The sequence below is a fragment of the Danio aesculapii genome, chromosome 24 (assembly GCF_903798145.1).
Source record: "Danio aesculapii chromosome 24, fDanAes4.1, whole genome shotgun sequence".
NCBI classification, from domain to species: Eukaryota; Metazoa; Chordata; class Actinopteri; order Cypriniformes; family Danionidae; genus Danio; species Danio aesculapii.
Genome location: NC_079458.1, coordinates 20,428,312 through 20,444,751, shown reverse-complemented (window position 1 = coordinate 20,444,751; position 16,440 = coordinate 20,428,312). Strand labels below are relative to the sequence as shown.

Genomic DNA, 16,440 nt, shown 5'->3' with positions numbered 1-16,440 from the left:
GAACTCAAAGAATAGTCAAGCTCTACACATCACACCTGCAAACAATAATCACACCAATCAACCAACAAGCTAGTGAACTAGGGGAAAAAAACACACACACACATACAACAGAATACATATGACAATATGAGATACACACATACATACAATTACAAAAATTTGATTTCAAATCAGAATCCAAATTTAAACTTCCTCAGAGACGAAGTATTCAGTGTGTAAATGTGACGCATCACACCTGCAAACAATAATCACACCTGCAAACAATAATCACCTCAATCAACCAACAGGCCAGTAAACAAGCGGGAAAAAGACAGATTACATATCATAATATGAGATGTATAAATACAATTGCAAAAAGATATCAAATCAAAATCCAAATTTAAACCTCTCGGAGATGAAGTATTCAATGTGTAAATGTAAAACGCTTCCCTCTGCAATAAAAGTCTATCAATATCCCCACCCCTTCTCGAAACCTTCACTTGTTCAATACCAATATATCTTAATGTCGAAAGGTTATGTTTCAATGCATTAAAATGAACAGAAATAAGATTTTGGATCATTTAATCGTTCATTACTTCTGTGTTCAGTCTTGTTTTACCGATATAAGTTAAACCACAGGGACATTTAATCTTCAACTGCTTACCTGAATGGGGATGACTAAAAACTGACATTTAGTTGTGAAGTTACACTGCGCGCATTTAGTAACCTATCTCATAAAACTGTTGACATAATTCCTTACATTGTTTATCATATGTTTCAGTATCTTAACTAATTGGCAAGCTTTTCTTTAAATTAGTAGGATGGAAACTATGACCATGTAAAATTGTATTTTTAACGGTGGGCTTTCTGTACAAATCAGTCACCAATTTAATATCATCTTTTATTATAAAGATGATATTGGGATGACACTTGTGGGGAATTGTATTCGATAGTAAATTTGAGATGTTCACTACTATGATTTAAAAATTGTTGAAAAACAAGTAACCCTGTTAAAAAAAACAGCCTAAACCAACCTACAGTAGGCTGGATGGCTGGTTTTAGCTGGTCAACCAGGCTGGTTTTAGAGGGGTTTTAGCCACTTTCAGGTTGGTTTCCAGCCATTTCCAGCCTAGTCTTAGCTGGTCAGGCTGGGAGATGACCAGCAAAAACCAGCTTAGCCAGGCTGGGAGCCCAGCCAAAACCAGCTATGTCCAGCTTAAACCAGGCTGATCAAGCTGGTTTCAGCTGGTCATTATCAAGGGGAAACCAGCCTGGAAGTGGCCAAAACCCCTCTAAAACCAGGCTGGTCAACCAGCTAAAACCAGCCAACCAGCTTAGGCTGGTTTAAGCTGTTTTTTTTAGTAGGGAAATCATTTTCTGAGCCACACCATATCATGAAAATGCCATCAATTAGGATTGAAGCCAAAATGGGGCAGTTTCAAAGCGTTATAAATCATTATTTGTGTGATATTTTGAGCTGAAATTTTACATACACACTCTAGGGACATCATAGACTTATTTCACAGCTTGTAAAAAGCCTTTGAAGCCACAATATGTAAGATGTTTGCAATTAATATATCCAAAAAACCACTAGAACATTATTACGTATATTTTGCTGACCTATTTAGTATAGTACATACTAAATAGGTCAGCAAAATATACGTAATAATTCATAATTCCAAATGTTTCAAAGAATGTTCAAATTGAGAGAAATAAGCTATGACACGGGCCATGATAATGATGTCACACTTTGCTGATTTCCGTTTTTATTTATTATAAAACAGGGAAACACCAAAGACACTTCAATATGTTGTGTGTTTTATTAGTATGCAGAGCAGCATTATATCAGAATCCTAAAATGTATTTAGTACTGAAAACCTCGCTGCTTCTTCACTGAAAAAAGTGTTGCATGCAAAAGTGTTGCAAACTATTTATTTGTGTTGAATTTAAACAAACAAATTAAATTAAGCAATGTTCAACTTAATTTGTTTGTTTAAATTCAGCCTAATTAAATTGTTTACAACCACTTAACGTAAAAAAAATTGAGTAAATCCAAGGAATCCCCTTTGAATAATTTTTTTCAGTGTTCTTCTTAGTGGTGGACTGTGACATAATAAAAGCACTGCTGCTTTCATCCTGCTTGTTTCAGCTTGACAGCTTTCAAGGTCTTTGCACACTGAAGCCAGAAATTTTCGTAAGCGTTTTTTTCGTGCTCATATGTGAAAACTTTGTCACGTACACAAACCTTGCACACTGAGTCCGATGCGTATTAATTAATTCATCACGAACGAACGCAAAACATTTCAGAGTCAGTTCAAGCAGTGATACATTGTTCTCCTCTCTCTTCTCCAAAGTAGAAAAAGAAAGAGGAATAGACAATACATATTGTGTTCATTTAATACTAGCTTACATAGAGAGGAAGGACAGTTATCCCCCAAAGAGCTGCGCTACGATTATTCTGAAATGCAAAGTTTATTTCAGGAAATCAGTGGAATTTTGATACATTGCTTGTGAAACTTCACACATTTACTTACCGTACATAAGCAAATCCTGAACAGAGACTGGCAGTATCTATAGACATTATAATAGATGGTGGCTGTGTTGACGTGTCGAAGCAACAGACCGAAAGTGGACCATGCGTTCTATTATAATGTCTATGGGCAGTAGGTCACACACACACACACCAAGCAGTTTTACTGGAGTCAGTTTAATTCAATGTGTGGTGTATTCACATAGGCCTTAATCAAAATCTAGACAAAGTACACAGCATTGTTGAGACATTTTTGACACACTGCCTTGAAAACACAGTGCTCAATGTATGAAAATAGTTCAGATATTTTGCTGAATATGCGAAACAACGGCCAAAGGCTTCTGTCTGCCTATGTACATAAAGCAATATTTTAAAATCACTTTTATTGCCCAAAACTGTCACAATTCTCACATTGCTCAAGAGCAATTTAAAGTCCAGAAATGACCTTTTTTAAAGTCAATGGATGTGTTGCACAAGCATTTTTAAAGAATATACAGCGGCTTTCACCAGGCTAAAATCCTCTCAGAGAAGCTGTATTTCTTAGTACAGGAAGAGATGGATCTTTTCTTACATATTTGACATACATCCAAATGAAGTGGATTATTCAGAAAATAAAGACATGTAGAATGTGGACTTCAGTTGTTTGAATGGAGGCAGATCTGAATGCAAGTTAATGATGATTGTATGAAAGGGAAGTAAGCAAAAGATTGGATTAGACCTGCATACAGTATGTCATCACAGAGAGTCTGTCATTCACGTTTGGCGAATAATGTTTTTTTTTTTTCTCACTTGAAATATTTATTTCAAATCTCTTTTATTAGGTTTTCTACATGGAAGAATAATTATAAAATAAATGTTGCAATTGATATTCCATGTTAAAACTACCCCAATACTACTATCCTCTCTCAACAGCCTATAAATTCCCATTGAAAAAAAAAAAAATAAACAAAATCAATAAATAAAAAATTATGATGATGATAATAATAATAATAATAAAGATAAATAAATAAAAAATGAATATAAAGCGAATAATGTTTTGATGATTTTGAATTACAGATAAAAAAAAATGTAGATAGGCGAATTGTTCACAGTAAAATCAATAACAGACTGAAGTGATTTTCATTCAATGAATCTTAAAAGCTTCACCACAAAATATTCATTACAAACTTTTGTGTTGCCAATCATACAGTAAATTAAGTCAGTGAGTCAGATGTTCATTCTGTAATTGTACATGCAACTTAACCTTTTCAGTAACGTAGTAGTCTTACTGTCACTCAAATGTGTAACTTTAATGCAATGTAAATTGCTTTGCATAAATGCAAATTCATAAATGTACATAAAGATTGTAACTCTTGAATGTTTTTATGGAAAAGAATCAGCTACGCTGTGGCGACACATTGGTAAAGCAGGGAATAAGCTGAAGGAGAGTAAGTGACTGTAGTTGCCGAAATTGTACAGTTAAAAATAAAAAAAATATTATAAAATTAACATTTCCGTTTATTAACATTAGATGTCACATGAAACTTTAATGTACATGACTGATACAAAATAAAAAAATTACAGTAATGTACCGTGAAGGTCATCAGTTCACTTAACTCACCGCTGGACACTGGAGCATTTTAAAGTCGCAATTCATCAGCGGTCGCGGTCAATCACAGACATTTCTGTTGAGCACGTAAACACAATGGCAAATCAGCGCTGTTTAAGAACATGCTCAGAAGCGCTCAAATTTTAGCAGAAAATGGACGTTTTTAAAAATTCAGTGCTGATTGGTATTGAATTCCAGTATCCCGACAACCCTAAAAATAACTATAATATTGTCAAAAAAAAAAACAAAACAGCAACACTTAAATAGTGAAGAGTCATGCCAGGGAATTCTGCAAAATTCAGTTTATTGTTATTCACCTTATATATCAGAATCAGAATCAGAAAGAGCTTTATTGCCAGGTATGTTCACACATACGAGGAATTTGTTTTCGTGACAGAGCTACTACAGTGCAACAGGATAACAGAGACAGGACAAAAAACAGATAATAAGTATATTTTTTAAAAAATAGAAGTAAGTAGTGAATGCAAATATACAGATTGACAAGTGTATGTACGTGTTTATTACTATATACAACGTTATATGTGCAGCTGTTATGTGCAAATTGGCATGTAAGTGTGTGGTTAAATAAGTGTATATGTGTATAAAAGTGTATGGCAAGTAGTGATGTTGGTAATCATCAAGTGTTCATGAGATGGATTGCCTGAGGGAAGAAACTTTCTGTGTCGGGCTGTTCTGGTGCGCAGTGCTCTGTAGCGTCGACCAGAAGGTAAAAGTTCAAAGAGGCAGTGTGCTGGGTGTGAGGGGTCCAGAGTGATTTTGGCAGCCCTTCTGCTCGCTTTGGATAAGTACAGTTCATGGGGAGTAGGAAGGGTTGTACCAGTGATTCGCTCAGCAGTCCGAACTATATAGTAAGGAGACTTACTGTTAACTAGGAAACGTTTTATTTTCACGAAGCATTTTCATAGTTAACATCATAGCCATCTTTTACAGTACTTAAATTAATAAAAAATATACACTATTGGTCAAAAGTTTGGGGCCAGTTTTTTTCTTTTTTTTTTTTTTAAGAAAATTATTCTGTTCTTCAAGGCACCATTTATTTAATGTAATTTTTTTTTAATTGTTAAATATTTATTGAAATTTTTAATAACTGCTTTCTTATTGTATGTAGTTTCAAATGAAATTATTACTCCAGTCATTATTGCTTTTATTACTTTTACTATTAATAATAATAATAACAATAATATTAATATTAATAATAATATAGCAATAATAATAGTTAATATTAGAGTGATTTCTGAAGGATCATGTGACTCTGAAGACTGGAGTAATGAAGCTGAAAATTCATCATTAAAATTACTGGAATAAATTATTAAATTAAAATATAAAGTAATTTTGAACACTTATAACATTTCACAATTTCACAATTTTTACTGTATTCATGATGAAATAAATGCAGCCTTGGTGAGCAGGAGAAGCTTATTTTAAAACATTTCAAAATCCTACTGACCCCAAACTTTTGACCGGTAGTGTATATATATTTTGTGCAACATTTCAACTTCTAAATACTAAGCAACAGTTGCATATAGTTCAACTAATATCACAACTGTTCCCTCCCCCAGTAGCCAATCAGAGAACATTATTTTGCTTGCAAAATTCTGGTGCTGTTGTGTTGTGCTTTTGGCCATCCGTAATAAAAAAGAGACCTTGTCTTTTGTGTGACCCAGACTATTACATACAGTTTGCTGGATTCTTTTTTTCTTTAAGAGGCGATACCAGACTCTAGCCATTAAATCAGTAATGAATGAGTCCCATGAGGAATGAAGTCTTTGTGTGCTGGTATTTCTTTTCTGTTCCTCGCAGGCTTCTGTCTGCGTGTGTGCGCGTACGAGTGATTACTTTAAGGGCTAAATGTATAATTGTGTGTTTTTAAAGCTGTATGCATGGCTAGAGGCAATAGTAAGTCGATGCCTGTGTGAAAGCATCATCTGGTTTTGTGTGTTGGGGCTGTGCAAAATGCTTTAACAGGATGATGAGTGTGTTTTATTACTGTTATTATTTATGACTCTCTCTCTCTCTCTCTTTCTCTTTTGCTGGTGCAGTATGTCGTGGTAACTGTATGTCTGAAAGCTGGTATGGAGACCACAGCATGGACAAGGGTACGTTGGTTCTTATACTCCAACACACACACACACACATATATACACACACACACCACCTGACATTTGAGCTTATTGCAATGAACGTTTTTGGCAGCAGTAATGAAAGTGTTGTCAAAAGCATCACATTTATTAAAAAGGATATGTTATATCTGGAGTAATAGGAAATATTATTGACTACTTTAGATATTATGTGTCTAATCCTGCAGGGTGTAAAAAGATTCTACTCAGCCTATTTGTTTAGTCCTGTAAAATGTCAAAATGCTCTTAAATGAAGATACATGTACTTGCTAAGCAAAATGACGGACTTTAAACTTAAAATATTCTATTTGTTTTGCATCTCAAGGAAATGTAGTAAGTTTTATATTTTATCTTGTTCTGAAATGTATCAAAATGATTTAAATTGATGCTTTTATTTACATTTTTTTAAATTGGGCAACAAAAATAATTCAGTTTCCAAAAGAAATATTAGTTTTCCTACCTCTTTGACAGATATTATTTCTCCATTTGATCAGAAATATTGCTAATTCTCAGAAAACAAGATATTTCAGCAATTTTCCAAAATTTCAAGAAATTAAACTTTGCTTGTTGTAAAATGTTTACATATTTCTGGGGATTTTTCTACTCAAGAAAATGTAGCTTAATTTGAGACTTATTAAGTTTTGTACTAGAATAAATGTATCAGAAATTAAGTTGATTTAAATTTACATCTAAAAAGTCAATGTGGTAAGTTTTTTTATTATCATAAACATAACATTTTTAATAAATGTTTCATAAAAGAATCTTTAAAATCTTTTACTTTCCTTCTTGGGAAATGTAAACTCTATTTGAGAAGTCTTGGGGCCCTATCATACACCCGGTGCAATAAGGCGCAAGATTTGTTTGGCACGATTTGTTGCTATTTTTAGACCAGCGCAACCCTAATTTTCAAGTTTTGCACCACGTTGTTTAAATAGCAAATCCATTTGCGCCACCTTGTGGATTCATGGGCGTGCTGGTCTATAAAGGAGGTGTGTTAAGGCGCATTGTTGGCGCGTTGCTACTTTGAGGAACTAAAATAGACTACGCCATTGACCAACTGAAAGCTGGTGTAAAGTCCAGCGCAGAGCGCATTAGTTATATGCCTATGCAGGTCCAAACACTTACACATTACCTTAATACACACAGGATGTACAGCAATACACAAATAGTTTTACATATGAAAAAATTAAAGGATTAAAATGTTACAAAATTATTATTTTCTACATAAATATAAAAACCACTACCTCCATGCCTTTTTCATGCCAGGGGGCTTTTTTCAGTTTATTCATGACGGTTTGCATTTGTATAATGTTATTATTTTTAGCAACATTATTTATTATATGTATATTTATATTTGCTTTAATAAAACAAGTTTAGATTTGCCCATCTGTCGGGTTTTGAAGACGTATGCATCACCATGTGGGGCATAATAATAGGACGTGTGTTTGGATATTTTGACCTCACTTCGTTATCATTGTTCATTTATTCATTTGCTGGAAATTAGAACTGAGTTTAGAAATAGTTTTGAGACAAATCTTTGTGCTTAACAAACAAAATTAAATATGTAGGCTAATGGATGTCTTCAGTGGAGTGTGTCAACATCCACGAAACTAAAGGAGTGAAGTAAAACTAAAGAGAAAGTAAAGAGCCGGAATGGAAGAGGCTCATTCTTTATCCTCGCACTGCAGATGGTCTTTTCTCTGTTTTCTCGCTAGTGAAGTGTTCAGTTTTTCAACTTACAAAGTCCACCATGTATATACCAAAAGCGTTATGGCACGATGCAACTGTCTCTTTAAAGTGAATGGGAGATGAGATTGGTTTAATCCACGTTATGCTGAGAATAAGCACAACCCTGTTAGACCATGCACCTCAGTGCAGAGCGTATTTTTCTGTCCTTAAAATAGCAAAATTGATTTCAGACACGCCCTAAACGCTTTTGTGCCATGTGCTTTAGACTTTGCAGCTACATCATATATTTGCCAAAGTGGTAGGAAACAATGTTTTTTTCCCTTTGAATATTCATAACCCTTCGACAGATACTTTTATCTTCATCTAAACACGTAATTTCGAAAGATTATTCACAATTCAACTCTTAACAGCCTTAAGTCATTCCTCTACTCAAGTGAGAAACAAAATTACTGAGTAAGATTTTTTTTATCTTTGCAGTTTATGAAAGTGCTCACAAGTGCATTAAATCTATTACAAAGCATTTGTCCTATCTGCACTGAAAGGCGAGCACATTAACACATTGCACTGGATATTACGAGTCTAATTCTATAGGACGGTGGAATAAATGTATTCTGGGAAGTACTTTAGATAGCATTGAACATGTATATGTCAGGACATTTCTCTGTGTGTTGAGGGGCCGTCGACACTCCTCGTCGGTCCAGCTGTCTTCACACCAGATCGTCTGATGAAATAAAGTGCCCTTGGTATTCACACAGTGTTTATTACAGCTGAACAAGTCTATATTCAACTGACCATGACCTTCTTGATTTCCTCCGAGTTTCACTACCTTCATGTATATATGCATAAAATGTTGAGTTGTAAATATTAATAGGTATAAATATTGTCGTGTGTCAGTGGGAAAGTTAACAATTTACAGTGCATCCGGAAAGTATTCATAGCGCTTCACTCCTTCCACTTTTTTTTTTATGTCACAGCCTTATTCCAAAATGGATTAAATTCATTTATTTCCTCAAAATTCACATGTACATAAGTATTCACAGCCTTTGCTCAATACTTTGTTGATGCATCTTTGGCAGCAATTACAGCCTCAAGTCTTTTTGAATATGATGCCGATTGAAGATTGGCACACCTGTCTTTGGGAGTTTTTGCCCATTCCTCTTTGCAGTACGTCTCAAGCTCTACCAGGTTGGATGGGAAGTGACGGTGTACAGCCATTTTCAGATCTCTCCAGAGATGTTTAATAGGATTTAGGTCTGGGCTCTGGCTGGGTCACTCAAGGACATTCACTGAGTTGCTTAAGAAGCCACTCCATTGATATTTCGGAGGTGTTCTTTGGGTCATTGTCTTGCTGGAAGATTAACCGTCACCCCAGTCTGAGGTCAAGAGCACTCTGAAGCAGGTTTATATTCAGGATGTCTCTGTACATTACTGCATTCATGTTTCCCTCTGTCCTGACTAGTCTGAAAAACATCCCCACAGCATGATGCTGCCACCACCATGCTTCACTGTAGGGATGGTATTAGCCTGGTGATGAGCGGTGCCTGGTTTTCTCCAAACGTAACGCCTGGTATTCACTCCAGAGAGTTCAATTTAGTCTCTATTTTGGTCTGAATTTTGGTCTGAGAGTCCTTCAGATGCCTTTTGGCAAATTCCAGGCGGGTAGTGGCTTCCGTCTGGCCACTCTACAATACAGACCTGATTAGTTGATTGCTGCACAGATAGTTGTCCTGTAAGGTTCTCCTCTCTCCACAGAAGAACACTGGAGCTCAGACAGAGTGACCATCGGGTTATTGATCACCTCCCTGATTAAGGCCCTTCTCCCCCGATCACTCAGCTTAGATGGTCGGCCAGATCTAGGAAGAGTCCTGGTGGTTCCAAACATCTTCTACTTATGGATGATGGAGGCCACTGTGCTCAATGGAACTTTCAGAGCAGCAGAAATTTTTCTGTAACCTTCCCCAGCCTTGTGCCTCGAGACAATCCTGTCTTGGAGGTCTATAAACAATTCTTTTGTCTTCATGCTTGGTTTGTGCTTTGACATGCACTGTCAACCCTGGGACCTTATATAGACAGGTGTATGCCTTTTCAAATCATGTCCAATCAACTGAATTGACCACAGGTGAACTCCAATTAAGCTGCTGAATCATCTCAAGAATGATCAGTGGAAACAGAATGTACCTGAGCTCAATTTAGAGCTTCGCGGTAAAGGCTGTGATACTTATGTATATGTGATTTTTCAGCTTTTTTATTTTTAATAAATTTGCAACAATTTCAAAAAATCTTTTTTTTTCACATTGTCATTATGGGGTATTGTGTGTTGAATTTTAAGGGAAATAAATGAATTTAATCCATTTTGGAATAAAGCTGTAACAAAGAAAATTGGAGCGCTATGAATACTTTCCGGATGCACTGTATATAACTATATTTATGTCATAGTAAATAAATAAATAAAAAATGTCATAAAATACAACATCTGAACAATGACTAGGTGTGGTAGCCGTAATAAAATCACAATAATTGACTCTGGTTTGTTAAATAATTAGAAAATAATGCACAATAAAGATGTAACTGCATCAACAGAACTTTTTCCTTATTATTCCTTGCATGTTTTGTTGAATAAAATTAAGATCAGTTTAAAATGAACCCTATATATACATTGTTTTAAGTAACCACTATATTAAAAGAGGATTTAGAATATTTACAAACCCCAAAACTGACCATGACCTCCTTTTCTCTCCTTCTAGTTTTCTCATCTGGCTGTATGGGGCAGCATGGTGCTTTGGATGCTGTTTTTTGCCGTCTATTCTGCGATCTGGCCAACTATTCCTATAGCTCCGGATATGTTGGGCCAGGTGAGTGTAAACACACACAAACACACCTGCTGACGTTTGTGTTTTCTCACTGTGCTCCTGTATTTGACTGCTATCCGGCGCCTCCACAACTTGCTCTCTGGGTGTCAGATTTATGACCCAGCGTCCCGTTTCACAGTCGCCCTGCACCTGCCACACAGTCACCCGAGCCCCATGCTTTTACGGCCTACCCTGGAAGTGCTGATTCAAGCCGGTGGGCTGGTTTGTGCTGTGCTGTATACCTGTGATGTGTCCTCGTATATACACAATGTGTATATGTTTCATTACATTCTGTTATGCTGTTTCATATTGTCTGCTGACTAAATAGGCTGCATCCTAACTGAATGGAATTTACTAAGTGCTAAACACCCTTTTTTTGTGGGACGGTGGTGCAGTAGGTTGCAGGTTCAAGCCCCGGCTGGTCAGTTGGCATTTCTGTGTGGAATTTGCATGTTCTCCCCGTGTTCACATGGGTTTCCTCCAGGTGCTTTGGTTTCCTCTACAGTGCAAAGACATGCGCTAGTTGAATTGGCTAAGCTAAATTGTCCGTAGTGTATGTGTGTATGTCCTGGTCCTCCAGGTTGGGCTAACGACCCACCTTGTAAAAATTTGATGTTACGAAACACCAATATGGTGCGGCTAAATATCAACTTCGATTTAACTTCTGTATAAACATAACATGTCTAATGTAATGGTAATGTTATAACTGACTTGAGAGTTTTAGTTGAGACTAGCGATAGCATTTTAGAAAGCTAAAATACAACATGTAAGTGTAACCATGGCAGACATCCCAAGTCTCCCAGAAGTTCCGGGAATCTCCCGCATAGGCATAGAGACTCCCTGATGCCCGCATACGAATGATAATCTCATGGAAATCACGTGTCTCTTCTCCCACCGGCCCTCAAATATGTCGTGCACCCCTCTCCACTGCATCCCTCCCTGCTCTTCAGATACGTCGCGCAACCTCATTATACAATATTACAGTGTTTCTTCATGTTAGTTAACGTTAGTTAATGAAAATACTGTTTTTCATTGTTAGATCATGTTAAGTGCATTAACTAATGTTAACAAGCAGAAAAATTGAATTATGATTAATTAATGCTGTACAAATACTGTTTATACTTAGCTGATGTTAGTAAATACATGAACTAACATTAAATACTGAAATCTTATTGTAAAGTGTGACCAACATTTATGTATTTTGTTTGAGATGCTCTCTAATTCTAAGACAAATTAACAATAAAAATAATTATAATGAGCAGTTTGCACTAAATAAACTAAATATATTTTATTAATATAATATAAAATTATATTAATGTTATGTAATATGCAATATTTCAATTTTATATTTATTTTACTATGTATATTAGTTAGTTTGTTTAAAAAAAATTAAGTATATTTAGGTACAGTTGCTTACCTGTAATTGAAGGGATAGTGTCATCATCATTTTATTGACTCTCCACTTGTTCCAAATCTCTTTCATCAGTTTTATCTGGGACACAAAAAAGATATTGTGAACCGTTTTGTTCATGTTAACTATTTACTTAATACATCAACTTACATAGTTGTTTTCTCCTCCTAAGTGTGAAGTCAGAATTATTAGCCCCTCTGAATTATTAGCGCCCCTGTTTATTTTTTCCCCAATTTCTGTTTAACGGAGAGAAGATTTTTTCAACACATTTTAAAACATAATAGTTTTAATAACTCATTTCTAATAACTGATTTATTTTATCTATACAGCTTAAAGTGACATGTAAAGGCTTAACTGAGTTATTTAGGTTAACTAGGCAGGATAGGGTACTTGGGTAAGACTGTAGACTATCAAAAAATATAGCTTAAAGGGGCTAATAATTTTGATCTTAAAATGGTTTTTAAAAAATTATTGTTGCCGAAATAAAACAAGTAAGACTTTCTCCATAAGAAAAAATATTATCAGACATACTGTCAAAATGTCCTTGCTCTGTTAAACATAATTTGGGAAATATTTTTAAAAATAATCATAATTCTGACTTCAACAGTATATGAAAGTCAATTTTTAGTGTCACCTGCTTGGGTAGTAGTGAATAAATGACTGAACTTTCATTTTCGGCCAAACTTTCCCTTTGACTTTTCTTTCTTGCTCCATCCATTTTTCAGCAAGCATGTCACCGTGTTTCCTGGGATTGCAATGCATATACCTCGGCTGACAGAATAATTGGAAGTGTGCCTCCGGTGCTCGAAACTGCTACCTACATTGGCGTCTTACTAGATTTAAAAACAAATCCAAGCCTCAGCAATGGAAGTGTGGAGCAGTCGGGGGGTGAGATGGAGATCTCTGAAACCCTGCGGCCCATTAATTCGATTTGTGTCAGAAATCAGGAATGAGCTCAAGTATCACCACAGCTGCTTTCAGAGAGCGAGTGGGAAAGACGGGACATCCTTCTCTCTTCTCCCTGAAGCACTGACTACTATTTCCCCTCTCTGTCCAAATGTCAGCGCTAAAAGGGGACATATTATGCCCCTTTTCAAAAGATATAAAGTAAATATCTGGTGTATCTCTGTGAAGTTTCAGTTTACAAAAACCCTCCTGATCATTTATTATAGCTTGTAAATTTTGCCAGTATTTGGGAGTGAGCAAAAAACAAGTCGTTTTTTGTGCATGTCCCTTTAAATGCAAATGAGCTGCTGCTTTCCAAATAAGGGTGGAGCCTTTACATGTTATTCTGACAATTCAGAAACAACAAAACAAGTAAATCCAACACAGACAAAATGTAAGAAAATGCCAGCAGTGAAGTACATGTTCAAACCAGACTATTATGGAGAGGAAGAGGGTACAACTGCTAGATGCACCTGGATATTTCTGAATGGTTAGTGGATACATGAATGTAGTTGATTTGGCCGTTGCAAATAAATGTTATGCTATCAGTACGTAAAAAGCATAAAAAGTGATCATACAGTGCATGATAAATATGCGTTTATAATTCATGGCAAGTGTTTTCAGGATAAATTAATCAACAGAGCTCAGGTCTCTGTGAATGCAGTCAGAGACATGGCTAACTTTAGCTACATACAGCATTCACAAAGGAAAATTGGGTGCCATTTACACTCTTGGGTTTTGTTTTTACTCAGCATTTTAGAAAGAAAATGCTCCTCACCTTCGTATACAGCTTAATTACCAGTGTCCTGACATTTTACCTACCCATCAGATTATGCTATCAACACTGTATTTGAATGGTTCTGAGGTTGGGGTTTGGGATTAGGTAGGTTAAGGTGATATTACAGCTTCATATCACACTAATCCACTATAAAATTTATACTGGTAGGAAAATCTGATGGGTAGCATATTTCGTCATCAAAATGTGCTACCTACTTTTTGAATGGGAGGTAGTACAATCTGACAAGGTATGACAGATCGACAGAACACCGGACACACCAAGCCGTTGGTCGAATGTTGGACTTTGTTGATCAGGGTCTATCCAGGTAGTTGGTTTGTTGTTTGTTTGTATGTTTGCTGTCAGGTTAACATCAAATCGCGTTGGCCCAATTCAGCATGTCGAATCATCGTTGGGTTGCCGGCTGAATAGAGCGGTCTGACTGGTTATTCAGCATCGAAACCGAGTGTGAGTGTGACAGTGAAATGATGTAGCAAGGAAACAAATCAAGTCAAGAAGGAATACAAAGAGACCAGCTGTAATTTCGCTACATTTCTCAAATACTTGCAACCGATATTGAATATTAGATTATCAGACATATTGAGTCATAATTACTCTGATAATGGTACTAAACTCTTGTTTTTCTCGTTTCGCACTCTCGTTTTAGTTGGCGTTTATTCATTTGGTGTGTTCACGCACAGCTTTTTGGTCCAAATGGAACCAAATGTGAGTCGACACAAGACAACAACAGTTGGGTTTCGTTTCTCCTAGTTGTTTAGTATCGGCTTGGTGAGGGGCTTGATGAATCAGGGAACAATACAAAATTGTCCAGAAGGCCAGTCAGAGTGCCATTGTGTATGTCTGTACCTCCAATTTCATTTGAGCTCATCTATAGTGAAATAGAACAGCATTTTTTCAAATTAAAAGGGGCTCCATTTTCATGGGTCAAATATTCTACAGTAGTGTAGTGTACGATAGGTGTAATCTTAACTTAAAACTAGATTAATGACACATTATAAATGTTGTGAAGTGGCATACTTGTTTTAGATGTGAAATTAGAGCACAAAACCTTGGTAATAACACATGATAATATATTATTATAAGATCGCCTTCCTACATCACTAGGGAGCAAATCTAAAAGGCAGGTTTTTCCAAATGCTTGCAGAAGTAGGCTTCCCACAGCAACGTTACTGGGTTTGTCCCTTTTCATGTTCTCTGGATTAGTAGAATCACCTGGGATCCGGTCATAGCACTTAAACATAGAAAGTCCGATTTTCATGATGCGACTTTAATCTCTCCATCTCTTCATGTAGGCCGGCTGGGAGCAATAGCTCTGCATGTTTTTCCAGAGAGTGTATTTTTGTGCGTCTGCTCGTCTGAGAATTTGCTAGGGTTGGCCCGGGTCGTGGGGTGTGTGCGCATGCAGCTGTCGAGCGGGGATGCCGGTTAATGGTTTTGGGAGTCTATTAGATTCCGTCGGCAACATCAGCTGTGGAGGATCCTCACAAGAGAACCACTTGAGTGCACAGCGTGAAGTTTCTCCAGTCTGCTGGATTAACTGTAAAAGTTACTTTAGGAAAACACCATCTCGCTGAATATGTTGAACATCACTCTGTGTTGTTAAAAAGAGGAACAAATGTAATGCTTTCTAATGCTAAAATGTAGTGCCTGGTGGGTCAAGTATCAGTAGCTGATACATGTAGATGGATTATTAGACATTAAACAGATGCGGTTAGTCAAGAAACCTGGATGTTGAGTTGTATGTACAAACTGTTATAAATATACAGGTTATAAGGTGCTGTGTACAAGTGAGAATGTAGAAGATATTGCATTGTATATTAATATAAGGTGCTGTGTACAAGTGCGTATGAGAAAGTATTGCACATATTTATTGCACAGTAGGGGAATATTTAACTGTTCATAAGGTAGACAGCCTGAGGAAAGAAACTTTTCCTGTGTCTGGCTGTTTTTGTGCTTGGTGCTCTGAAGTGCCGACCAGACGGTAACAGTTCGAACAGGAAGTGTGCTGGGTGTGAGGCGTCCAGAGTGATTTTGCGAGCCCTTTTACTCACTCTGGAAGAGTACAGTTCTTGAAGTGTAGGAAGGGTTGTGCCAGTGATTCGTTCAGCAGTCCGGACTATTCGCTGTAGTCTACGGAGGTCGGTTTTGGCAGCTGAGCTGAACCAGACAGTGATTGAAGTGCAGAGGATGGATTGGATGACAGCTGAGTAGAACTGTACGAGCAGCTCCTGTGGCAGGTTGAACTTCCTCAGTTGATGAAGGAAGTACAGTCTCTGCTGGGCTTTCTTCACAATAGAGTCTATGTGAATGTCCCACTTCAGATCCTGAGAGATGGTGGTGCCCAGGAATCTGAATGACTCTACTGCAGCCACAGTGCTGTTCATGATGGTGATTGGGGGGAGTGCAGGGGGGTTTCTCCTGAAGTCCACTATCATCTCCACTGTTTTAAGCGTGTTCAGCTCCAGGTTGTTGTATCTGCACCATAACGCCAGCCGCTCCACCTCTTGTCTGTATG

The 16,440-nt window shown here is 36.8% G+C and overlaps 1 protein-coding gene across 7 annotated transcripts in view; it reads left to right on the top strand.

Annotated features, from left to right (window-relative positions):
- The window catches only part of atp8a2 (ATPase phospholipid transporting 8A2), a 135,768-nt gene that overhangs the window by 106,006 nt on the left and 13,322 nt on the right, over positions 1–16,440 (top strand). For all 7 annotated transcript variants that reach the window (XM_056451197.1, XM_056451201.1, XM_056451199.1 and 4 more), the window contains 2 exons: positions 6,158–6,214; positions 10,669–10,776. In XM_056451197.1, coding sequence (XP_056307172.1) covers positions 6,158–6,214; positions 10,669–10,776 — 165 coding nt within the window. The remainder of the gene's footprint in view (positions 1–6,157; positions 6,215–10,668; positions 10,777–16,440) is intronic.